The sequence below is a fragment of the Elephas maximus genome, chromosome 22 (genome assembly GCF_024166365.1).
Source record: "Elephas maximus indicus isolate mEleMax1 chromosome 22, mEleMax1 primary haplotype, whole genome shotgun sequence".
NCBI lineage: Eukaryota > Metazoa > Chordata > Mammalia > Proboscidea > Elephantidae > Elephas > Elephas maximus.
Genome location: NC_064840.1, coordinates 76,172,111 through 76,199,860, shown reverse-complemented (window position 1 = coordinate 76,199,860; position 27,750 = coordinate 76,172,111). Strand labels below are relative to the sequence as shown.

The 27,750-nt window shown below is 42.0% G+C and overlaps 1 protein-coding gene across 1 annotated transcript in view; it reads right to left on the bottom strand.

The window, feature by feature from the left end:
* The window catches only part of ZDHHC2 (zinc finger DHHC-type palmitoyltransferase 2), a 54,739-nt gene that overhangs the window by 20,065 nt on the left and 6,924 nt on the right, over positions 1-27,750 (bottom strand). Inside the window, exons 2-5 of the mRNA XM_049866944.1 lie at positions 9,472-9,498; positions 8,156-8,250; positions 1,520-1,640; positions 286-355 (exon numbers count right to left, since the gene is read on the bottom strand). Of these exons, the coding sequence (XP_049722901.1) occupies positions 286-355; positions 1,520-1,640; positions 8,156-8,250; positions 9,472-9,498 (313 nt within the window). The remainder of the gene's footprint in view (positions 1-285; positions 356-1,519; positions 1,641-8,155; positions 8,251-9,471; positions 9,499-27,750) is intronic.

Genomic DNA, 27,750 nt, shown 5'->3' with positions numbered 1-27,750 from the left:
TAACGTCTGACTGTCAGGAAGCCAATTATCTTCATAACAGTGGAAAACAGGAAGAAGTATTTGCTAAATTGAACCAGCCAAGTCAGAAGGGCTAAATACTGTGCGCTTCATGCCAGCATGAGTCTCGGGAACAAGACATAACTGACTGTGGCCCTGAGCCAGGCTCTCATTGATGGGAGTGATTATATGCATCATATTTCCTAAATAAATGTCTGAGAAGCATAAATAAGAAGAAAAGGAGATTGTCCAGACAGCAGTGAGAAAAGCAGTATAAGATTTTCTTACTTGTCACAGACGGAACAGTGATGACAGCGATCCGGTTTTATGAGCTGGCATCTGTCACAGTACCGGATTGCTGGGAACAAAAAGCTCTACTTAGCCTCAGATTTAACACTGGAGTGAATCTACCATTAAAAGGTTTTATCGTCAATCCCAAATAGCATAAAAAACCCCAAGCCCAGTGCTGTCGAGTCGATTCCGACTCATAGCTACCCTATAGGACAGAGTAGAACTGCCCCATAGAATTTCCAAGGAGCGCCTGGCGGATTTGAACCGCAGACCCCTTGGTTAGCAGCCGTAGCACTTAACCACTACGCCACCAGGGTTTCCCCAAATAGCATACCGAGCTTAAATTTGATAAAAACTAGATATTGGACTCTTTAAATACAAAAGTGGAATGACTTGCCTACAGCCAGAGTTCTCTAGAGATATTTCCCAAGAATAGAGAACCTCTTGGGGAAATTATTCTAAGGCATTCTCAATTGTCAGTGGGCTCACAGAGGTTACAAATATGTCCATTGCCATCAACGTTAACACAATGTCACCCTTAAGTAAATTATTTCCTGTACCCTGCTAGGATGACTAGGTAAGGAAACAGCCACAGAAACACATTTTAGAAATGTATGAATAAACGCCACTAGTTGCTTATACTGGAAAAAAATCACACATCTTCTCTGAGGTACAAGATTAGAAGTAAGTATTAGAAGAAGTGTTTCCAAAAAAGAATTTTAATTCATGCAACTGAAGCCCTGGTCCATTCTTCCCCAGCACGGGTATCAGAAACAATGATTTCAGTACGTCAGCATCTTATAGGATGCAACCTCTACCAAAACTACAGAAAGGCAACTGCTAAATAGGCAGTCCACTAAACCCACCCAGTAAAACCAAATTACTTGCAACACATAACTACCAATAAAGCCATGTTAGCTAATATTGTTACCCCTGACAAAGGAAACTGTTGGAATAAGCTAGGAACACAACAGGCTCTTTTTGGGCAGTAACCCCTATATGGACCTGCTTTTAATGTTAAAACGAGTTCATCATTCCATTAACCCGTTGCCATTGAGTTGATTCCGACTCCTATCGACCCTACAGGACAGAGTAAAACTGCCCCCTAGGGTTTCCAAGGAGTGCCTGGTGGAGTTGAACTGCCGACCTTTTGGTTAGCAGCCATAGCTCTTAACCACTACACCACCAGGGTTTCAGATCCTGTAGCAAAGGGCTCAGTATCACCGTTTACCTCCAGACATGGTCCTGGTGTAGATGGGAAGGTCTTTGCCTGCTCGCCTGAGAATTTCCTGATGGGCTTCTCCTCTTGGCTCTTTCTCCAGCAGCTCTTTCTCTGCATAGGAGAGATGGAACTGTGGAATGAATTTAAAGTTTAATCAGTATTTGCAAAGAAATAATACATTGGTCTATTCTACTATTCCTAGAAAAAGGCATGTATGAAATACTAGCAGTTTATTTTATATATATTTGTACAGTCACAGTGAGGTAATGGAGTTGGATTCTGGGTAAGCCTCTTAGCCTCACTGATCATTAGTTTATGCATCTAGAAAAGGGAAATAATAACCATACTAAAAATGATAACCGCATTCCCAGACCTTTTTGAAGCGCAAAAGGACAGGGTATGTAAAAGTGCTTCATAAACTGTAAATTTCTATCCAAATATTAGTTATATTAATAGATAAAATGAACGAAGAAACAAATCTGACCCTAATGGATGAGCTTTTCACTTGGATAATAGTAAGAACAAAAATATAAGTGACTCTATCAAGCAAGTTTCCGCAATTCAGTGAGTTTAACCTAGTGATAATCATGACATTACTAGTTACCAGTTTTCCCTCTTAAGCTTCTAATTTGGCCAAAAATTGAAAAAGAAAAACGTTTACTAGAGAAAAATAAAGATTTGTTTGGGTTCCAAGTTGACAATTACAAAGATCAGTCTGCAAAGTCTGTCTGACTCCCACATAGTATTTCCCTCTTATTCACGGTTTCGCTTTCCAGGTTTCAGTTACCCGTGGTCAACTGCGGTCTGAAAGTGACACTTATTTTACTTAATAATGGCCTCAAAGTGCAAGGGAGAGATCATACTCACATAACGTTTGTTACAGTATATTGTTATGATTGTTCTATTTTATTATCAGCTATTGTTAATTTCTTACTGTTCCTAATTTATAAATTAACCTTTATCATAGGTATGTATGCATAGGAAAAAACATAGTATGTATATGGTTCAGTACTATCCATGGTTTCAGCCATCCACTGGGGGCCTTGGAATGTGTCTCTGTGAGATAAGATGGGGACACTATAAATGTGTTCCAGATGACGTATACAAAGACATTCACTGCATCACTGCTTGAAATATCAAAAACTAAAAACAACCCAAATGGCCATCAAAACGATAATGGATAAATAAATCAGGGTATGGTATATTCAAATAACAGAATAGTATATGGCATTTACAGTGGCGTAGTGGTTAAGAGCTCGGTTGCTAACCAAAAGCTCTGCGGTTTGAATCCACCAGCCTCTCCTTGGGAACCCTATGGGGCAGTTCTACTCTCTCCTATAGGGTCACTATGAGTTATGATTAACTCGACAGCAACGGGTTACATGGCATTTAACAACGAGTGAACTACAACTATGCACAAGAGAAATCATAGCAACATAATGTTGAACCCCAAAATCATCTTACAGAACAAACATAGAATGATTCAATTAATATAAATGTTATCATTTTACTTTTCCATTCCCTCCAAGCACTGTTTCAGACCTTCTCTACTCTCCCAAACCTTACTCAACCCATCTCCCTCATCATTCTTAGCAGATGATCTCACACATAATTTGGAAAATTAGAAGTCACCTCCACTTCCTGCCAAAGTCACAAACATAAGCCTCCATCTTTACCCATAACTTCTTCCGTTCCTTTCTTTCAATCATTTAACAAATATTTATTGAAGTACCTTTTATGGGTCGGACCCTGTTCTAGGCACTGGAGATGGAGAAGTGAACGAAACTGATAAAGTTCACACCCTTGTAGAGCTTCCGTTCTAGTGCTGGTATAAAAATAAATAAATAAAGCCACAGCAAATGAACATGCAGTATGTTACACGGTTATAAGTGCTATGGAGAAAAATAAAGGTAAGGTGCATAAGGAATGCCAGAGGCAGGTGGTTTCCTGTTTTATATGGCGTGGTCACGGGAGGCTGCAATGACAAGACAACGTCTGAGCTGAGACATGAAGAAATTAAGGGATCTGGCCATGCAGTTATCTGTGGGAACTGTATTTCAGGTTTATGGGGAACAGCGGGTTTTGAGCCTCAGAGGTAGGAACATGTTCAGCATGCTGATGGAACAGCAAAGAAGCCAACGTGACAAAATCAGCATTAAAGAGGCGAAAGTGAGTCAGACAGGGAGTCACAGTGGGCCAGGCCGTGTAGAGACTTTTAACGCACAGCAGGGAATTAGGATTTCACTCTGACCGAGCTCGGACATCATTGGACAGTTCTGAGCATACGGATGATATGATCTGTCTGTGTTTTGAAAGGATGAAAATACATAGAAGAGGGCAAGGATGAAAGCAAGGAAACCCGTTAGTAGGCAACTGCAAATACGCAAGTGGAAATGGAAGTGGCCTGCACCAGGGTGGCTGCCAGGGGAGGGGGCATGAGCCTAAGCTGCGGACATACTCTGAGGCGACAGTCCATAGGATTTGCTGAATGACTGCATGCAAGGTGTGCGAGCAAAAGTGTAGTCAAGGATGTCTCCACGGTTTTGGCCTGAACAACTGGAAGATTGGAGTTGCCATTACTGAGATGGGAAAAACTATAGGAACAGGAGGATTGGGGGGGCAGCTAGGGAAATCAGAAGTTTGTTTTCAGATAGGTTAAATTTGAAATGCCTAAAAAAAAAAAAAAAACATTGCCTTTAAGTTGATTCTGACTCATAGCAACTATAGGACTGCCCCATAGGATTTCCAAGGAGCGGCTGGTGGGTTTGAAATGCCAACCTTTTTTTCTGGTTAGCAGCCGAGCTCTTAACCACTGGGAAACCAGGGCTCTTTGAAATGCCTAATAGATGTTAAATTGGTAGCTGGAAATGAGTTTGGAGTTTAGGAGAGGGGGCCAAGCTAAAAATATTGATTTGAGAGCCGTAGCAATGGGATAATATTAAAGCAGTAAGGCTGGGTGAGATCAACAATGTAGGTAATAGAAGAGGTCCTGAGATGGAGCCCGTGGACAATCCAATGTTTTAGAAGTTCAGGAGCTGATGAGGCGCCAACAGAGGAGACCAAGAAGGAGCTGCCCATATGTATAAAAAAGAATTATCAAGTGAGAAAGGGAATAGGAACATTCTAGAAAGAAAATAATGGCATTGTGTACACAGGAAAGGAGTACAACCAGAACGCTCCTTGGAAGTGAGGATGGCAAGACTTCGTCTCATGTACTTTGGACATGTTATCAGGAATGACATCATGCTTGGTAATGCAGATGGTCAGTGAAAAAGAAGACAACTCTCAACGGGATGGATTGACACCGTGGCTGCAACAATGGGCTCAAGGATAGCAATGATTGTGAGAATAAGACCAGGTAGTGTTTCATTCTGTTGTACACAGGGTTGCTATGAGTTGGAACCGACTCAACAACACTCAACAACAACAATAACACAGGAAATTACATGTAGTTAAGAACTACTAGATTATGTAATGGTAAGTCAGAAATTTCGACAAGAATCATTGTTGTCAAACTAGGGAGACTAGCCTGTAACCTGTGGGATATGTGGAGTCTCTGGATAGAAACAAGAAGTAGAGTGAAATTCTTAAATTTATTTTTAGATGAGTCACTCTAGCTTCAGGGTGGAGTATGCATTTGGGGAGAGGGGACTCTACGAAGAGAGAAGCCCTGGTGGCACAGTGGTTAAGAGTTCTGCTGCTAACCAAAAGGTCAGCAGTTTGAATCCACTAGCCGCTCCTTGGAAACCCTATGGGGAAGTTCTACTCTGTCCTATGGGGTTGTTATGAGTCAGAATCGACTGAACAGCAACGGGTTCAGCTGTTTGGTCTATGAAGAGAATGTAGGCAAGACTGCACACATCAACACCATGTAGGCAACAACTACAATGTCTCACACACGAGAGATCACTTATAGCCTGGCTATAGGGCAATGACGGAAAGAAGCGTTAGATTTAAGAAAGAAAAATTAGAAATGGAAAGATCAGTAGGGTATGGATGCTGGGGGAGGTATGAAGAAAAGAGAGAATTCAAGCATGGCTACCAAGCTTCTGGCTTGAATGATGAGATGGATGGCAGTGCTATTAACTAGTAGTTGCAATAAATGAGTCACAGTTTGGGGAAGGAGAGGATGGCGATCTCAGTTTCCGGATGTGTTGCATTCAAGGTGTCAGGGAATGATCAAGAAGCTACGCCTGTCAGGTAGATGGATACATTTGAAATTCAGTAGAGAATTCAGAGCTAGAAATAGATTTGGGAGTTATCAGCAAAGAGGTTTTAGTTAAACCACAAGAATGGATAAAATCACCAAAGGCAGAATTCAGCATTTTCCTTCAAACCTACAACTGATGCCCGGAGGGAGGTAAGAGAGATGATAGAAAGAAGCAAATATGGCTTGAGAGAGCAAAAAGGTGGAGGAAAAGAAAAAGAAGTGGGGAGAAGAAGAAAAAGGCTGAATCTGAAGCATTCTAGGCCAGGCATACCATTAGTTCTGTGCAAATACTTTGTTTTTAATATCCTTCCTCAGATCATATGGCATATTTATTGGCCTTTTTGACCACAGCTGCATTTCAGACGGATGACTACAGAAAACAATCTAATGTGTTGCGGCTAGAGCTGCTTTTTTTTTTGTTAACTTGACCTACTGAAACTACACTGTTATTACTGGTAGCAAAATTTACAGCTATTCAACAAACATATACTGGACTAAGTGCCAAGAATAAAATAATCAGTAAGACACAGTCCTTTGCTTCTATAACAATTAACCAGGATAAGAGACCAGAAACAAAAAGATAACCAGAATGGTCTTTACAAACTGAAAATTTAATCACATCACCCTACTTAAAAAGCTCTCTAGCACAGACTACTAGTTGTCCACCAATATCCATTCTTCCCTTCTTCTATAGTGGGTGACAGAGCCGTCAAGGATGAAAGCTTCCATGCAAGTAGAAGCAGCCATATAACTAAGTTCTAAATATAAGTGGAAACGGCATCAGCAACTTTCAGAAAGTGTCCTTAAAGGGAAAGACATTTACTTCTCCTCTTACCTACTTTCTTTAGCCTGCTGGCTGGAATGTAGTTGTGATGGCTGGAGCTAGAGTAGCTATTTTAGGCTAAAAGGTGACCTTGGGAATGAAGGCTACACATGGCAAAGCAACAAGATAGAAGAAGCCTGAGTACCTGGCAGCTGTGGACTATCTACAGACTTTTCCAATGAATAGAAGATTAGTTAAGCCATTATTCTGTAGTTGTTTCTAGTGCCTGTTAGCCAGCCAACTAACACACACCTTTGTGGATGATGTTATTTGATGCTGACCCACATCCAACTCATGGTGACCCTGTGTATGCAGAGCAGAACTGCCTCAAAGGGTTTCCAAGGCTGTGACCTTTTGGAAGCAGATTGCCAGGCCTGTCTTCCAAGGCACCTGTGTGTGGGCTCAAACCACCAACCTTTTGGCTAGTAGTCGACCGCTTAACCATTTGTGCCACCCAGGGATGGTGCAATACACCTTTAGTGTGATAATTATCATAGAAGTATATTAACCTTCCAATTCTACCTATTTACATATTTATCTATCCATCCATCCCTCTAATCCATCTACTCATCCATCCGTCCGTCCGTCTGTCTGCCCGTCCCCCGCCCACCTGCCTACCCTCCACCCATCTAATCTATCTACTCATCCACCCAACCATCCACTCATCTATCCACCTATCTACTCATCCACCCATCCATCCGTCTATCCATCTAATCTATCTAATTATCCATCCATCCATCCATCCATCCATCCATCCATCCATCCATCCATCCATCCATCCATCCATCCATCCATCCATCCATCCATCCATCCATCCATCCATCCATCCATCCATCCATCCACCCATCTATCCATCTAATCTATCTACTTATCCATCCATCCTTTCATCTATCCATCTATCTATTCCCATCCATCCATCTATACACCTAATCTATCTACTCATCCATCCAACCATCCATTCGTCTATCCATCTATTCATCCATCCATCCATCCATGCATCCATCCATGCATCCATCCATCCATCTACCCACCCACCCATCCATCCATCCATCTATCCAATCTATTCATCCATCTACCCACCCATCTATCCATCTAGTCTATCTACTTACCCATCCATCCATCCACTCATCTATCCATCTATCTATTCATCCATCCATCTATTCATCCATCCACCCATTTATCTAATCTATCTATTCATCCATCCATTCATTCTGACGTCTAACTTTAAAGTAGAAATGGAACCCATAACAGATTTAATTCTAGAAACATAATACTCCTCTGGTACAAAAATACAATTTCCCAAGTGAAAATTTAATTATTTACTAACAGACATATTAATTAAAAAAATAAAATCCAAAGATTACATACAATAAGTTTGCAACATTAATAAACAAAAACCCCATGTGTTACAGAACAAAATTCATCTCCAGAGGGTTTTCTTGGCTATAATCTTTACGGAAGCAGATCGGCAGATTACTTCCACTGGGTAGGCTCGAACTGCCAACCTTTTAGTTAGCAGCCGAGCACAAACTGTTTGTGCTCCCAGGGACCTTCACAACATTAATAAAAATCTTTCCATCTTTAGAACAGCTTTACTGATACTTTAACTTACTTCTTTTGAAGGATTCATTGGTAATGTGAAGATAGTTTTCCAGTATGACCAGACAAACATTGCAAAAAGTAGATGATAAGCAATCAGGCACAAAACTAAAATAAAAGAAACACAATTACCATTGTAATCTGCAAATTATATTCTAAAATCACAGTATTCAAAAAAGACCTGCTTGTTCTCAAACAACCAAATTAGCAATTATAATAAATTATAAAAGTTCAGTCACATCATATTGGAATAAGCACAAGTCAACGAATTAAATTTTGTACCTAAAGCTAAGAATTAACAAAAATAATCCCTAGTAATGCATAGTTAGTTCTGTGCCTGGGTATGGAACCCTCCCATCTGACTTAGACAGGTCTACCCACTGGCAAAATGGCTAACAGGGACCTTTACTAAATTGCACAATTAAGTAGTTATACCTGAAACTGTAAACAATAAACTTAGCATTAAACAAACATTAAGACACGCAGGCTCTAAGAACTTTGTTTACTGACAGAGAATGGCAAAAGCGGTTCCTATTTGTGAAGCCATTTGTTGATTTGCTTAAAAAAAAAAAAAAATTTTTTTTTTTTTTTTTAGTCAAAGCTAACGGCCCTAATTGATTTGAATGACAACATATTTAAACAGAGACCACCTGGACAAGGACAAATTTCCTCCAGTAGGAGTTCAAGTGTCTTACCTATCACATGGGCCAATTGTTAAAAAGCATTCTGAATTTTTTTTTCCTCAGGTAATGTATATAAACACACTGTGTGTGGTGTTTTAAATCCTGAAGTACTAATACACAAATATAAAATATTAGGTTTGGATAATGTGATCCTGATTATTTAAAACACTAATGTACAACTTAATTCTGTAAGACATAGCTGAATAAAATATGCTAATTTAAAATATAGCATATTTGGTATTTTAAAATTTTAATAGTAACTTTTGATTTTTCTAAAGAATAATGATACTCATATTCATAGGACCATTAAATAAAACACACACAAAAATGAGCCATCCTTATTGGCACTTAAATCAATATGCGATGGTTTTAGAACCAATGATATTTTCCATGAATTATGTAGGTGGCTCAGGTATGGGGTAATACTCTGAGTTAGAACAGAAGATTGTTGAGATTTCTGGACCTCAAAGCCACAAGAATTTTTGGCACAATTTTGGCCATTTCAGGGGAAGGTTCTATGCCAAATGCCTGCATTTTATCTCTACATTCTCAAAGAATAATTTATTAATTCCAACCCAATCTAAATTAATCATAGTTTTTCAAGCTATTTCTAACATTTTATATTTACAACAATAATATATTTTACCTTGTTCGCCAATGTCTTCCATGGACACTACAGAGACAGAAAAAAATAGAGAGGTAACAGGTTATATGATGCTTATGGCAAACATAAGGCCTGGCAGAGGCACAGGGTGCTTGAGTAGATTAATGGTCTGGCTCCCCATCCGACCAACATTCTTCAAATGTTTGTCCAACTTTATTCAGAAGAGAGGCTGAGCACCATATGGAGAGCAGTAAATAAGGGAGACGGCACTTCAGCTCTGGCTTCTACTCAGCAAAACAAAACCCTTTAAGCATAGCCCTTGTAGGTCCAACTTCTACATGGATTGGATTGTAAGTTTTCTAACTACCAAACCAAACCTGCGCCGTCCAGTCTGACTCATAGTGACCCTATAAGGCAGAACAGAACTGCCCCATAGGGTTTCCAAGCAGTGGCTGGTGGATTCGAACTGCTGACCTTTCTGGTTAGCAGCTGTAACTCACCATAGCTCTTAACCACTGCACCACCAGGGCTCCTTCCAACTACACAGCTCAGATAAAAGCAACGTTCTCCAGGACATTCCATTCCAGAGATACTTATTGCCTTTTATAAATTGGCAACCACCCTGCACAGCTCTTTAGAAAGAATCAACTGCAGTGCCCATGGTACATGCTCTTTTCAAATTTCTGAACGTAGGAATTCTTAAGCCCAGTGACTCTAACTGCTCCCTACTATACAGTGAGGGGCCAGGCCATGCGTCTGAGAAATGGCCGTCCCTTAGGGGCCATTTTAACTCTCACAAGATAGCAGGTGGATCAGGACAGGGACCATGAGAAGAAAAGGCTGGGCCAAGAAACTGTATTTAGTAATCCTGACAGTTTTCCCACCTCTGTATTGTCTATTTGTTTGGTGTCCCAGTTGGCCTCTGTCTGTAGCAAAGTCTTTTGGAAGTTTTGACGTAGTTCAGTTGTACAAAGAGGTTTGACTTTGTGTGTTTTTGTGCCTTTTCAGCTTTTTAAAACCAGTCACTCTTGTGTAGATTTCAACTCATGGCGACTCCATGTGTGTCTGGGTAGAACTGTGTTCCACATGACTTTCAATTGCTGATTTTTTAGAAGTAGATTGCTAGGCCTTTCTTCTGAGGTGCCTCTGGGTGGACTCGAACTTCCAACCATTCAGTTAGCTGCCAAGCACATTAACTGTTTGCACCCCCCAGGGACTCCCAGCTTTTTAAAGGGAGACTGTATTCTTCTGGAATGAAATTTCATTGTCTCAAGAGCTACTAGAATCTGAGGGACTGGAATCAGAGGATAACATGAAAGATTTTTCAGATTACCTAATCCAACCAACCTTTTCTCTAAGTGAGCTATTCGATCTCAGGTGAGGCATTTCTAGGGCCGGCAGGAGCCCACAGCCTTGGAGAGCAGCCCATCCATTAGCGGATTGCTCCAAGAATGTGAAAACCGATCCTTACAGCATGCTGAAATTTGCCTCTTTCTAGCTTCTACCGGTGGTGCCTAGGCTCTCAAACTGTGATGACAAACACAACTTCAAATATATGAATTTACTGTGTCCCTCTTCAATGTACTCTGTTCGCTCAAATATAATTTCCAGATTTGTCACCAACCTGGACGTGGCTCCTTTAAGCATCTCCTAGTTGCTCAACACCCTTTAACATTCTGGTCCCCAGAACTGGAGAGGCAGGCCCAGATGACCTCTGACTTACAGCTGGCCTGTTCCACAAATCTGCTTGCACATCGGAGGCTACAGAGTCAGAGTTCATTTTCTCACAGAACCTCTGAAGTGGTCAGGGAAGATCTTTGAGACACATCTAAAGTGAAGCAAGCCTGTCACTGGTATCTGGTCTCTCACCTCCCTCTCTGCAGTTCTCTCTAGACATGACTTCCTCGTCCTCCAAAATACTCCAAAATGACTACAACTCTTCCGTGGATCAAAACGTCCAGTCCTTGAGTGGAGCTAACATGAGGAAACGGAAAAGCGACTGGACTGGATTTGTGCATTTGTGTAAGAATGACTGTTATTGACCAATCGGAGGCCTAGTGTTTTAAAAAAAAGGTTATTTACTAAGCCATGGCTTTGGCTGTCAGAACTGAAAACAGTGAAACACAATGACCTTTAAAAAGGCGCAGTTAGTATGAGTTGGTAATCTTTTTACTTGGGTCACGACTATCCTGGCTGAATATGCATTCAAAGGTATCTCATTAAAGCTATTTTTGCCACTCAAAGAGCTTGTGTTTCCCAGACACACTTCAAAATCCACAGATGCTGTTTTTTTTTTTAATGAAACAAGTTTTATATGGATACATGCTTATAGTAAATATTTCAGATAACATTTAACATTTATAGAGTAAAATGTGGACGCTCCAGAGAAGTTGTAGCCAATTACACTAAGTTTATGAGCCTGCCCAATTTCCCATAACTATAAAATCAGTTTTAAAAAACTGTGTCAACATAACAGGCAAAAGAAATTATTTTTTTAGTATTCATTTCCCTAGTCATTAGTGAAACTAAGCTTATTTAGTACCCGTTGCCGTCGAGTAGATTCCAACTCATAGCGACCCTGTAGGACAGAGTAGAACTGCCCCACAGGGTTTCCAAGGAGCGGCTGGTAGATTTGAACTGCTGACCTTTTAGTTAGCAGCCAAGCTCTTAACCACTGTGCCACCAGGGATTCTTAGAAAGCATAATGAATGGTATTTCCTCTCTCTTCTGAGTGAGATCATTTCCCTGTTGGTGTACTTATTTTCTACTTGTTGATTCATAAGAGTCTTTCATATATTCTGGACAACAATCTCATATCTGTTATATATGTTGCAAATAAAATTATGTATAAATATTTTCAAATATTTAATGAATACCAGCAAAATTTGATCACTTGTCACTGAGTAAATAACAGTATCAAACATTTTATATTAACTTATTTTATTTATAGATATTATGGTGTTGGTGAAGAACATTGAATAGACCATGGACTGGCAGAAGAGTGAACAAATCTATCTTGGAAGAAGTACAGGCAGGATGCTCCTTATAACAAGGATGTCAAGACTTCGTCTCTCTTACTTTGGACACGTCATCAAGAGGGACCAATTGCTAGAGAAGAACAACATCATACTTAGTAAATCAAACCCATTGTCAACAAGTCAGTTCCAACTCACAGAAACCCTATAGGACAGAGTAGAACTGCCCCATAGCGTTTCCAAGGCTGCAACCTTTACAGAAGCAGACTGCAACCTGTTTCTCCCAGCAAGCAGCTGGTGGGTTCAAAACTCCATCTTTTTGGTGAGTAGCTGAACACTTAACTGTCACCAGGGAGACCCTCAACAAGATGGATTGACACAGTGGCTGCAACAATGCGCTCAAGCACAACAACAATTGTGAGGCTGGCACAGGACCAGGCATCGTTGCCGTCTGTTGTGCATAGGGTCACTATGAGTCAGAACCGACTGGATGGCACCCAACAACATGGAGGTGGTGGGCTAGGCTCATTTTAAGCTTAGCCACAGAGGATATGGTACATCAGCATTGTTAAAACACTAAGGTCCCCTGGGCCGGGACCACACCTTCCGTCTCTCTGCACCTGTACAGAGCATCCTGCTGCTGGTTTCTGAAAGAAATAAACACTAGATTTAGAGGGGAGGCAGACTTCACAGATAAAAATCAAACTAAGAAATAATTTAAATGTTGGTATCTTGTCAGTCGCTGTTTTTATAAAGCTGCGTCATTACAGAAGTTTGTTCGGTATAGACAGAAAAGGTGGTTCTCCTTCTAAACACAGAGAGACGATGAGACATAAAGACTTCATCCCTGATGAGGCAGTTAGAGCGTGTGAAATCTCCTAAAAGTGAGAAGATCTATTCAGGATGTGACACTATCTGTTTAACTTGCTGAATAAAAACAACTACTTTTTAAAAAAAGGTCGAAATGCCATATTCACTGCAAAAGAAGTCAGGTGCTATTTACTCCTAGGAACAGTCCTACTGTCTTGTTTTGTTTTGTTTTTAAAAAAAAAAAGACCCCAGTGCCGTCGAGTCGATTCCAACTCATAGCGACCCTGTAGGACAGAGTAGAACTGCCCCATAGGGTTTCCAAGGAGCTGCTGGTGGATTCGAACTGCTGACCTTTTGGCTAGCAGCCGTAGCTCTTAACCACTGCGCCACCACGGTTTCCTCATCCTACTGTCATTGCAGTAAAATATTTAAACCCTGGCATACCCAGTGACTAAATATAAACCACAGTCATGTTGTGGGTCACGATTTTAATTTTCATATAAAAAATTTCTGATTTATCTTGGATTAGCCTAATTTCTTTCAGACCCATGGCCCACAATGAAAATACTGTGCTTTAGAGATTTCTGTGTAACTATCCAAGGAACCTCCAGAACCTAAAATTCTTCCCTGATTAACTGTGGTACAGCTAGGCAACAGGGTCCCTGACTTGTTGAAAGAACCTAAGGACTATCAGCACTTTTTTTTTGGCACGGTGGTGTCTTAGTTATCTAGTGCTGCTATAACAGAAATACCATAACTGGGCGGCTTGAACAAACAGAAATTTATTCTCTCACAGTTTAGGAGGCTAGAAGTTCAAGTTCAGGGCGCCAGCTCCACGGGAAGTCTTTCTCTCACTGTTGGCTCTGGGGGAAGGTCCTTGTCATCAGTCTTCTGGTCTAGGAGCTTCTCAGCACAGGGACCCCGGGTCCAAAAGACACGTTCTGCTACTGGCTCTGCTTACTTGGTTGTAGGAGGTCCCCTACCCGTGTCTCTGCTCGCTTCTCTCTTCTATATCTCAATAAGAGAGAATTGACTCAAGATACAACCTAATCTTGTAGATTGAATCCTGCCTTGTTAACATAAAAAAACCCTAAACCCATTGCAGTCGAGTCGATTCTGACTCGTAGCAACCCTATAGGATAGAGTAGAATTGCCTCATAGGGTTTCCAAGGAGCAGCTAGTGGATTCAAACTGCCGGCCTTTTTGATTAGCTGCCATGCTCTTAACCACTGCGTCACTGGGGCTCATTAATGTAACTGCCTCTAAGCCTGCTTCAGTAACATCATAGAGGTATGGCTTACAACACATAGGAAAATCACATCAGATGACAAAACGGTAGACAATGACACAGTACTGGGAATCATGGCTTAGCCAAGTTGACACATATTTTTGGGGAACACAATTAAATCCATAAGAGATGGTGTAAAGGAAGAGAGGAAGTGGGAATGGTGAGTTATTACCCATAGTTACCAAGGCTGTTCCTGTTTACCAACAGCAAAATGAAGGCCTTCAAGAATTACATTGAGGAATCTGGTACTATTATCACAGATGCTGCAAGGCTGGTGGTTTGGGTTGCCAGCTCTCCTGTGTCCTACCTTCTTTAATCATTCCTCAAAGAAACAGAGTGGGCACCAGAAAGAAGGCTCAATGGGATACCAGCTTACAACTGATAAGGGTGAAAGATTTTTGTTGTAGAACTGATGTATGTTTAAGAAGGCATCCTTGAGTAAACATAACAGGTAAAAACCAAAGTGCTCTTCAAGGCTGCAGATGGGAAAGGCGCCCTTAGGAAGTCCCCAGAGCACCTGTTGTAATTTTATCAACAACTTCCATCCCTGCCTTCTCCTCCAGCCTCATCTCATCTCCTCCTCTGTGCATGATGCTTCCGCTTCCCTGGGCTTTCTTGGTTCTTAAACATGCTAGCACTGCCCCCTCCCTGGATCTTCTGTGCTGGACCTTCACCAGGTGTTAGGAGACCTGGACTCTAGTCCAAGCTTCTCAGTATCTGCGACACCAATCAACTACTCAGCTGATCTGCTCTTCAACTTCACTGTTTGGATGAAGGTCTGCACTTTACCTCTGGCTCTAAGATTTTCCCCTGGCTCTCAAGTTATCTTATATCCTACTTTGATGTGCTCTGAAAAAAAGTAATTGACTTTTAAAAATCTAGGGCAAAAGCCATGCCAAAAATAACCAGTGGATTTTTAGGGACTGTTTGTTCAACGACAGCTAACTAGCTTCAGAATAGAAAAAGGGGTACGGGTAAGACGTCAAAGCACAGAACGGGGAATCAGAACACCTGGTTTCCAGCTGGGGTTCCCTTGGTTACCAGAAAAGGTAGTCCTAACTCAGCTACCACAAACACCATGCCAGGCAATCTTGGGTAACTTCCTCATTTGATCCCGCAACTATCCCTTAAAGATTCATTCTGCAAGGAGAAAACCAGGATCTCCTCTCCTCTCTGCAGCCCTTCTCTGGCTTTGCACTAAATTAAGAAGAAAATCTAATTTCCTTAGCTCGGCTTCAGTGGGGAGCAGGAGCTGGCTCCTGCCTGTGTCTCCAGGGTTACGTTTCTCACTTCTCGCCTTCTCGCTGAGCTGCAGACGCGCCGACCTGACCGTCTCTGGTACACGCTACACCTCCGTGTTCTTCCCTGCCCGAAAAGCTCTTCACCTGCCTTGGCATCTGGCTCACGCTTTGTCATCCTTCAGGCTTCAGTTTAAACGTCAGCCGCTCAAAGAAGAAATCCCTGTCTGGCTTTTGCCCCAGCAAACACTCCCACTGTGCACCGTTTCTTTCTCAGCACCCAGCACAACCTGTGATTATTTTTATTAATTTGTTCCCATTCCATGTCCCTCACGGAGTTTGAATTCTGGCACTGCCACTTGTTTGATGCTTTATCTGGGGAAAGTTATGTAGCTTCTCTGAGCCTTTTTCAACAGTTATCTCATTGGGCTGCTTTGAGAATTAAACCTAGGTAACATAAGCAAGCCTTGGTGGCACGATGGTTAAGCATTTGGCTGCTAACCAAAAGGTGGGCAGTTTGAATCCACCAGCCACTCCTCGGAAACCCTATGGGGTAGTTTTGCTCTGTCCTATGGGGTCGCTATGAGTAGGAATCAACGTGACAGCAACGGGTTTGTTTGTTTTTTTTTTTTTTGGTTTTGAGCATCTCATGTAACATCCTTTTAGCTGGGGAAGGAACAGGGCTCTGTGTTCCCAGGGCAACAGGGAGATGATACGATAGGGAAGAAGATTAGAAGAGGGGACAGGGGTCTCCTGACCTCCATCCTCAGCAGTATAGGGAAAGAGAGAATTCTTGAGGTGTGTACAGCCCTGACACCCGCCCCTCAGGTACATCCCTCACCTGGAGAAACCGGTACTAAGAGAAGTGGAACATGGATCTGTCCCGGAGGGGTAATTCTTACAGTATCACAGTCTTCCAAGTCAGCAGGCTCTCTCTTTTCCTTCCTCAGCAACATCACTTCTTTAGTAAGTTAATGGTCAAACCATTTCTCCAAATATATAAATAAGAACTAGTGGCACAATGGTTAAGCACTCAACTGCTAACCAAAAGGTCGGCAGTTCAAACCCACCAGCTGTTCTGCGGGAGGAGGATGCAGCAGTCTGCTTCCGTAAAGATTTAAAAAAAAAAAAAACCCACTGCCATCGAGTCGATTCCAACTCGTAGCGACCCTATAGGACAGAGTAGAACTGCCCTGTGGAGTTTCCAAGGAGCACCTGGCGGATTCGAACTGCCGACCTTTTGGTTAGCAGCCGTAGCACTTAACCACTACACCAGTAAAGATTTAAAAAAAAAAAAAGAAATCCTGTGGGACACTTCTACTCTGTCATATAGGGTCGCTATGAGTAAGAATCGACTCGACAGCAGTGGGTTTGGTTTGGTTTGGTTTTGGACTCACTCTCAGAAACAGACAGGGTAAAATCCAGCTGAAGGCTGGGAAGGCATTCACGGAATGTTTGTACATAAATAAATCATTAGGAACGTGTAGGCTTTCAATGTATCAGTCCTGAAGGGAATGTCGTATGACTGTGGCCCTGAAAAACTCACTGCAGCTTTCCCCTTGGCAAAGAGAAAGGCGATTCCTGACTCACTGACTGTACGAAGCTGTGCAGTTAAACAAGGATATCTGATCTTGGAGCTGGTCTCTTCCTCTTAGTGCCCTCGTTTCAGAGTTTACTCAAGGAAATCCCATAAGCCCTCTGTCTCAAATTAAAATAGGAGGAGAGATCCACAGTTTCAGCAAGTGGTGCAAATTTCAGTGCAGGTAAGTTTTCTTACCAGGTTGAGTCATCCCTCTTCTACACGTGGCTACGGGTCAACTCCATGTCCCTACAATAATGTTTCTTTTCTACCCTAACCTTCTTCCTTTCCCATTATAGATGCCTTTCTTTAAAACAGAAATCCTGCTGACAGAGTGGTTAAGAGCTATGGCTGCTAACCAAAAGGTCTGCAGTTCGAATCCACCAGGCGCTCCTTAGAAACCTTACAGGGCAGTTCGCTCTCTGTCCTATAGGGTTGCTATGAGTCAGAATTGACTTGACAGCAATGGGTGTGGTTTTTGGTTTTTTCTTTAAGATGGGCCTGAGGGAAGGCCAAAGAGGATGCTACCGACTCCTCTGAGTCACTTAAGTCTGTGGTGTACCACACCCTCAGCAGTGTTCGCCTGGTTCCCTCTGTAAAAATGGCGTGTGGGCAGCATATGACCTCCTCTAACTTCACAAGAGGGAAGGCGAACCAAGGTCAATAGCCCAAGGCTGATTCCTGACACGCCTCCTCTCTCTGCCATCTCTACCAGTTCTGACACCAACTATTCTTCCCACAGCACTCTCTACTTCTCTCCTGGGTTCGATAATTCACTGCACTGGCCACACAGAACTCACAGACCACACTCACGATTACGGGGTTTATTATAAGGGAACTACCAATTACAATTCAGGCTCAGGAACACTCAGGACACAGTTTTTTCAACAGGAGAGCCTCTCCTGAGCTCTGCCCCCAGGCATACCTCTCCCTGGCCCTCCATTTCTGCCAAAATGCACTCAGTTTTCTCTTTCCGTGGGCTGGGAAGCCCACCACACCCTCTCCTATTGCTGGGTCTCTCCTGCTGGTCTCTCTTTCATCGGTGGTGGTGGGCTCCTCTCCTCCCTGATCTGGAATTGGCTTTCTTTTAAGGCAAGACTGGCCAATCCCCTTGGTAGGCCACAGTCACTCTATCACACAGTTACCTGGGTGGGAGTTACAAAACCATGGCTAGAATGACCACACACAAAAGTAATTAATCCACTGTACCCACATAAGGGCTGTCTACTATCAAGGGGAAGGTCAACTGGGATTTTAGATTCTCAGAACATTCTCCTCATCAGTCAGAAATTGAAAATTTTAGAATTGAGAGGGCCTTAATGATTATCTTGCCCAACGTAACCATTCATCTTCCTTATTTATGTGTGTATGTATGTATGTATTGGTGGGAAGCAAAAGTCTCACTTATATTCTTGGTTATTTCTTCATTTTGAAAATTTGTAAGACCAGACTGAAACAACTTTTGTAGTGTATATTTTACTGTCTTTGATCCACCTCTTAATTTGCCTGGTACACTCAGGATTAGCACAGAGAGGGCAATACTGTGAGTACTTTTACACTGCTAGACACTAGCCACTATTCATAAGGTTTTCACTGGCTAATGCTTTTCAGAAGTAGACTGCTGGGTCCTTCTTCCTAGTCTGTCTTAGTCTAGAAGCTCAGCTGAAACCTGTCCTCCATGGGTGACCCTGCTGGTATCTGAATACCGGGGGCATAGCTTCCAGCATCACAGCAACATGCAAGCCCCCACAGTACGAAAAACTGACAGACATGTGAATGCTCCTTAGAAGCAAGGATGGCGAGACTGCGTCTTACATACTTTGGACATGTTGTCAGGAGGGATCAGTCCCTGGAGAAGGACATCATGCTTGGCAGAGTACAGGGTCACCGGAAAAGAGGAAAACCCTAAACGAGGTGGACTGACACAGTGGCTGCAACAAAGAGCTCAAGCATAACAACGATCGTGAGGCTGGCTCAGGACCAGGCAGTGCTTCATTCTGTCGTGCGTAGGGTCGCTATGAGTTGGAACCGACTCGCAGGCACCTAATAACAACAATAAGACACTGGCTGTTTGATTTACTAGGTAGAAAACTAATGCTTCTTTGCTTCTCCAAGGACACAGACTGCTTTCTAAAACTACCTCCCAGGGTTAGGAGATACACGTTGGGTGCTATGTGACCAGAATACACGTGCGTGTAACATATTTAAAACGAAACCAATACTTCTTGCCTCATATATTGTTTTACACTTACATAACATTTACAACTCACCAGAGAAAGGAACTGTATAAAGCTGTAATTCTAACCTCTGTGTTTATGTTTCGCCTCAGAACAGAATTTACAGTGGCACACTCAAAAGGACGGGTTAAAAGATTTAAAACGCTGGCGCCAGCAGTAATTCCTGCAATACAGCTCTGGGTCACAGTATCTATTAAAAAATGCAGAGGTAACCAAACTTCACTGGCTCACAGCTCAGTACTGGGTCCCGGGAAGCACTGTTTTCTGTTGTAACATCCCTGTTGTATCTTCATGAAGTAAAGTTCTCACACACACAATCTTTCTTCAGTTCCAGCTTTAATTACACCATGTCTTTTCCTTCCTACCTGCTGCAAATCATACCCTTGCCCTACAGCACTGGCACGGCCAATCTGACGTAAATTGCTCTAACGATATATACGCTCAGTTGCAGCAAAAATCAATTTGACGTAATCATCACCGGGCAGCCCACAGATGAAAGCTTTGGAAGCCCCTGCTGAAGGGCACAGTATGTTATGTTGTTGGTGTTGTCAGGTGCTGTCAAGTCCGTTCCGACTCATAGCAACCCTATAGGACAGAGTAGAACTGCCCCATAGGGTTTCCAAGGAGCTGCTGGTAGATTTGAACTGCTGACCTTTTGGCTAGCAGCCAAGCTCTTAACCACTGCGCCACCAGGGCTCCATAGTATATTATGGTAGCACAATATTATACAAATACCGTTTGATTATATACCAGATGTATTTGTTAATGCAAGGGGGAAGTTCTAAAAAATTATTTAAGAAATTGAACAAGATAATCATTAATACCTGGACTGGGTCTCTTCCTCTGTTTAATGTGTGAGCACCATCTCATACTTCCTGTCCCAACTTCTCTGCCAATTATATTGTGTTGATCCTTGCTTTCTGTTCCTAATACCATTTTCACTAACCCTAGATACGCAGGCAATACAAACACCTTGCCACTCATTCGTGAGTCACTTTCAGGTCTGTGTGCTGTGGATGGGGACTGAGTCCATGGCTAACACCACAGGTTACCGACGTTTCCACATAAGCAGGTGTTGCCCTACTAGTTCGTTTACCCTGTCTGTGTACCATTTGCCCTTGCTAACATGTTGCTCTTTGAAAAGATTAAATGTCCAGCATTTAGCTTTAGTGCTCAGGACTGTTTGCTCAAAACCTTTTGTTGAATTCTTAACTATATACAGTATGCCAGCAGCTCTCAGCTTTTCTGCCCTACCATTCCTGATGGCCAGAGTTCTCCTGAGGGACATGCTCCCCAGTAAAAGAGACTGCTGCATGGACAAAAAGGGATTGTTCACAATCTCCTGCCCACCAGCTCTTATGCTGAACCATGAAAGAAGAGGGCAGTTAAAAATGGCTACAGTGACACTTACATTCCCCAAGGATACTGCCAAAACCAAACCCGTTGCCGCTGAGTCAATTCCAACCCATAGTGACCCTATAGGACAGAGCTGAACTGCCCCATTGAGTTTCCCAGGCTGTAATCTTTACGGAAGCAGACTGCCACATCTTCCTCCCGCGGAGCGGCTGGTGGGTTCAAACTGTTGACCTTTGGGTTAGCAATGGAAGGCTTTAACCACTGCGCCACCAGAGCCCCTAGGATGTTGCCAGAGGCCTTCAAATTTGGACGTGTTTACAGGGCTTCTGTCGGCTTCTCTGGAATCACGTGTTCCACAGCCTACCTACACACCACAAATAATGCTCAGCTCTAGCTAAGGTCTATCTCAGCTCTCGTCATTTCCACAAACGATTTTTTTCTTTTTTTTGTTATTGCTGTTGTTGTTTTAATATTAAAAAAAAAAAAGTAACTGTGGAAGTGATACGCGAAGGAAAAGCTTTGCTAAGTGCAGAGGCAGAGCTAGCACCCATGAGTGGGGCTCATTCATGAGTGTCTTCAGAGTCAATGCCTGGGATTCAAAAGAATGAATGCCTGGGCAAAATCACAAATGCCAGTCTCCTTGACCTTCCTCGGCCAACAGAGACAGATGAAACTGGGTGTGAAGTCCTAGGACACCAAGGGTCTTGGACACACTTGGATACAAGCTTGATACATGTATGTGTCTCAGATTGATAGCCTTAAATCAAAATCAAATTATGTTCAGCATTGTACTCTAAGAAGTCTGGGTGGAGGTGGGGGAGTTGAAACAGATTTTAGGAAAAAAATTTTTTTAATTTAAAATGAGTAACAATTTCAGCATTATAAAGGGGAAGGTTTCATTTATCTGGAAACTACTAAAATGGAGTGTGGCCTCTCTGAATAACATGGGCTGAGTTTGACCACTTGCTGAAAATGCATTTCACTTATTTTTTTATAGCAATTATTTTAAATTGGGACAAATAATTTACAATTCTAAATTATCCTTAAGTTGTTGTTGCTGTTGTTAGGTGTTGTCCAGTCACTTCTGACTCATAACAACCCTATGTACAACACAATGAAACACTGCCTAGACCTGCGCCATCCTCACAATCGTTGCTATGTTTGGGCCCATTGTTGCAGCCGCTGTGTCAATCCACCTCACTGAGGGTCTTCCTCTTTTTCTCCTCTTTTTCTACTTTATCAAGCGTGATGTCCTTCTCCAGGTACTGGTCCCTCTGGAAAACATGACCAAAGTACATGAGACGTAGCCTCACCATCCTTGCTTCTAAAGAGCATTCTGGCTGTACTTCTTCCAAGACAGACTTGTTCGTTCTTTTGGCAGTTTATGATATATTCAATATTCTTTGCCAAACCACAATTCAAAGGCGTCAACTCTTCTTCGGGCTTCCTTTTTCACTGTCCAGCTTTCGCATGCATATGATGCAACCGAAAATACCATGGCTTGGGTCAGGCACACCTTAGTCCTTAAACTGACATCTTTGCTTTTTAACACTTTGAAGAGGTCGTTTGCAGCAGATTTGCTCAATGCCGATATGTTGTTTGATTTCCTGACTTGTGCTTCCATTGTGGATCCAAGTAAAATTAAATTCTTGACAACTTCCGTCTTTTCTCCATTTATCACGATGTTGCTTATTGATCCATTTGTAGGATTTTTGTTTTCTTTGAGTTGTAACTCATACTGAAGGCTGTGGTCTTTGACCTTCATCAGTAAGTGCTTCAAGTCCTCTTCACTTTCAGTGAGCAAGGTTGTGTCAATTGCATATCACAGGTTGTTAATGAGTCATCCTCCAATCCCAATGCTACGTTCTTCTTCAAATAGTCTGTCTTCTCAGATGATTTGCTCAGCATACAGGCTGAATAAGTACAGTGAAAGGATACAACCTTGATGCACACCTTTCCTGACTTTAAACCACACAGTAGCCCCTTGTTTTGTTAGAACAACTGCCTCTTGGTCTATGTACAGGTTCCTCATGAGCACAGTTAAGTGTCCTGGAATATGCATGTGACTACTCTACTCAAAACTTTGCAATTGATCCTCATTTCAAGTAAAGTTGAAAGAAACCTTCACATGGCTACAGGGCCCACCTGATCTGCACCTTCTCTGACTTTATCACCTACTCCCTTCTCTCCATTTCACTTCACTCCAGAAGAAATGATGTCCTTGCTCTCCCTCAAACATGTCAGACTCCTGGTCAGAGGTTTGTATGGTTCGTACCCTCTGCCTGAGACACTGGCTTTTCTCTGCAATACCGGCATGATTAAATCCCTCAGCTCTTTCGGGTCTTTGCTGACATTTTGTCCAACCAAAGAGGCCTTCCCTGGCCACCCTGTTTAGACCTACAACTTTCCCTTGGCAATTCCGACCCTTCTGCCTGGCTCCGTGCTTTTCCTTCTGTTGTAACATTTGTTATCTATGTATTCTGTTTGCATTCCTCCCTCCAACTAGGATGGAAGCTCCAAAAGCAGACAATAAATATTTGTGAACGAATGAAAAAATTCAAACAGCATCCAATAAATTACATATAGTTAACATGTGCTCAAGTCTTGGATTTGGTAATTACGTGTTAAAAAGGCAAGTTTATGGGTTAAGAATCCTGGCGGCGTAGTGGTTAACAGCTTCGGTTGCTAACCAAAAAGTCAGCAGTTCGGACCCACCAGCCACTCCTTGGAAACCCTGTGGGGCAGTTCTACTCTGTCTATAAGGTCGCTATGAGTTGGAATCGACTCGATGGCAATGGGTTTTTATGGTGAATCATTACTGACTCCCCTGTCCCCCCGTGACTGACATACAGCTCTCAGTTCTGTATACCTTACTTTTTTCAGTATGCACTATTCCTGGAATAAGCTGTGTCTCATTAAAAACATGCTATAATGAAAACTTTTATTAAGTAGAACTGGTCTCTGCCTTTTGTTCATATTAACTGGTCTCCCTGGATGGCCTGGAGAATCACGAGTCACAGTTAAGTACATAAATCCCTTCCTGGCTCTCTTTCTGAAACGTGTCACATGACTTGCCCACTTATGAATAAACCTGATCAAAAATAAGCCCCTGTAATGCAGAACAGAGTTATGACTGTCAGTTCGAAGCTCATAACTGACATCTTCTTCTTTCTCTATAAATGGCATTAGGTATCTCTTACTATGCTTCAACATAAACTGCTCTGGAGAAAGCTGGCTTTCTTCCTGAAGTACTTCTAATCCGAACTTTACATGCATGTTACACAATAATCACAGAGACAAGAATCTAATGTATTTATACAAGAAAATAGGTAACCATGACAAAGCCTTCTGGTTTTCCAAATTTCACTGAATTACAGTCGAATAAATCTATACAGTTCTTAAAACTACATAAACTCCTTTTTTTAAGGATCATAACTATTATAAGATGATCATGAAGATAGACAAACAACCTTGAAACTATTCTACTCTTTGAATATTTGATTTTAATAGACGTGGAGAAAAAGGTTTTTGTTTGTTTATCGTTTAGTCTGTATTCAGTTGATGTACTCTGCTAGACCATCCTGCTCCTCTGAGACAGCAGGCCAGCGAACAAACCCAAATGGGTCAAATATTTAGGTATCGAGGAACACTTACTGTACACTTCACATGAGGGAAAATCCCAGGATCCCACAGAGAAACGCTGGCAAAGAAATAGAACTCTGCCATCTATAAAGCACTTCTTCATTTTCATTTTAAAATGTAGTTAACATAAATGAACCACTACCAAGTACATATTTTAGAGTGGAGAGAAGTGCTAAGGTAATAAATGTAGCGGTTATTTTTGCTCAAGCGTGCCTCCTAAATAAAAATGGATTTTGTAAGACTTGAGGCACTAATGTCTGTAATTGAATTTAAAAGTCAGAGTCAGATGAAAAGTCCAATTAGGAAAAACGGTACACAATGTTACCAAATGTAATACGATTTTGAGAGGAAAATTCTGAAGCAATCATAGCTTGTTCTTTAGGGTTACCATATGCTTCTGAACCTCCATCAACCCCTGCCCCACCATTTTCAGCCCTTAACAAACAGCATTTTATTGCAATCACATTCAAGGTATTACAATAAAATTACTCTTAGAAGAATTAGAAAAAATATTTCAACAATTTTCTAGTGGACTACTGAAAAACTTAATTCAATTATCCTGTTATTATTAATTATCTGTCATATTTCTGAAGGGTAATACAAAATCATAAGATTCTACAGAATATTAAAAACGTCTTTCTAAATGGTCTTTGGAATAGTGCTTCCCAAGCAGAGAGCATTAAGGGTCTGTACCATGTTCTCATTTACCACTTGGCTATCTAGACCAGATCCTGTTTCTACAGACATCACAAACACAGGGCCGGAGTCTCAGGGGACCTGTCAGCCCACCACTTCCTACAGCAAAGAAGGCTGGGAGATGTGATACAACTGTCCAAATACATGAAATCTGCAGTATAAATTATTAAGTGGAAGTCACGGTCCCATCGTTCTGAGATGAAAAACCAGAAAGTTTCTCTTAAGATGAAAAATAAGAACAAATAAAACAAAGAAACAGAAATCAGTCACGATCGTCTCACTGAGAACTCCTCACCTGCCTACTAATCTCAGGAACGTATTTGTCTTTTTTACTTTATTTTATCTATTATTATCATTTTCATTTCCTGACACTTCTTCACACCGCGGAAGTCAAAAAGATCAAATGCCTGCTCTCGCTGAACCCCGGTGTCTAGAAGAGACACCCTCAGTTCAGCCAGCTGGGTGCTTCCTTCCACACAAGTCTTTGACAAGGGACCCATCTTTACAAAGTCATAGGGAAAGTGGGGGTTCCAGGTTCCATGATAGCCAGTCAACAGGGTGGCAGCTCCTCCAGTAACATGTTGGCCCTGCTTCAACCGCCTTCTCTTGGTTTCTGTCCATTTACTAAGCAAGTTCTTCAGTCTTCCCATGGACTCAGTGAGGTGTTCCCTGTCCCTCTTTAGCTTCCCTCACTAAGTCAAAGACACTGAGCTGCCAGCAGACACCTGATGGCCCAAGCATCAGGTGAGAAGTGAGAGGGCTGAAACAACCATTTAGCTTGCCAACCAAAACCAAACCCATTGCCACTGAGTCGATTTCAACTCCTATCGGCCTTATAGGACAAAGAAGTGCTCCATAGGGTTTCCAAGAAGCAGCTGGTGGATGTGAGCTGCTGACCTTTTGGTTAGCCGCCGAGGTTTTAACCACTGTGCCACCAGGGCTCCATAGCTTGCAGCTGGGGCAAAAATTACAGGTCATAACCTTACTGTGAGATAATTATACGTGGTAAGACTTATATGATTTGAAATTCATTACTCCTGAAATGCTCCCCTCAGAGCTATTTTTCCCTGCTTTGTTGATGATTTTTTTGATCCTGCATTGGGCCAGCAACCAATTCACGAGTTCTAGGAGTGGGTTATTTCCATTTCTGCTTTCCTATCTCTCTGCTGTGCAGGTGGCAACCAGGAAGGTAACAACCCTCTCCTCATGCCCAAGCTGGACAGAAGACGTCAGTCTTTTTCCGGAGGCATGTCCCTCCCACCCACGCCCCCAATGCTATTAGAAAAAGCTATTAGAAAGTTTCTTGTCTAAATCATCTCTTTGGGGAAACGTGGCTAACACACAATGAGAAGTCAGTAAATGATTTTGAATGAACCCTACTCAAGCCCTTCAGAAGCTGACCTCTTTCTAACCTTGTGGAAATACACCTTCTCTAGAGATAATTAATTATCTTCATTTAAGAAACCATCCTTTTAGCTTATGTTTAATTACTGGCAACACTCATGCAAGTATTAATGGCATGGATGACACTCACAGAAAGCATTTTTAAAAGAAAGATTTTCCACAACAAGCCTTAGTTTAAATTGAGCTCTGACTGCTAAAATAATATTCTCTAGCTTATTTATAGCTACTGTCTTAGTTATCTAGTGCCACTGTAACAGAAATACCACAAGTGGACGGCTTTAACAAAGAGGAATTTATTTTCTCATGATCTGGTAGGCTAGAAGTCCAAATTCAGGGCGCCGGCTCCAGGAGAAGGCTCTCTCTGTCAGCTCTAGAGGAAGGTCCTTGTGATCCGTCAGTCTTCCCTTGGTCTGGGAGCATCTCAGCACAGGAACCTTAGGTCCAAAGAATGCGCTCTGCTCCCAGCACTACTTTCTAGGTGGTATGAGGTCTCCAAATCTCTGCTTGCTTCTCTTTCTTTTTATCTCTTGAGAGATAAAAGGTGGTGCAAGCCACACCCCAGGGAAACTTCCTTTACATTGGATCAGGGATATGACCTGGTAAGGATGTCACAATCCCACCCTAATCCTCTTTAACACAAAACTACAATCACAAAATGGAGGACAACCACACAATACTGGGAATCATGGGCCAGCCAAATCGATACATACATTTTTGGGGGGGACATAATTCAATCCATGACACAGCTGGATGTTTTCATATATAAAATGGGGTGAATAAACTAAATAAAAATCACAGAGATTAATTCATTCAGCATTTATTGAGCACTTCTACATGCTAGGCACACGCTAATTGCTTTACATATCTTCTCTCCAATAGGATTTAAAAGCAGCAGTAACCCTGCATTGTCCAACACATAAAAGAGAAAGGATTCCAGGACACGCTCGATGGAACCACGAGAGCATTCAGTAGGTTCTCCTTTCCCCTATTCTCCCAGGGACCATTTGTATAAAAGTCAAATGGCAGCACAAATCCAGAATTTTGGGAGTCTGATATTTTATACATTTGAATTCTGGATTTGAAGAAATGTTACATT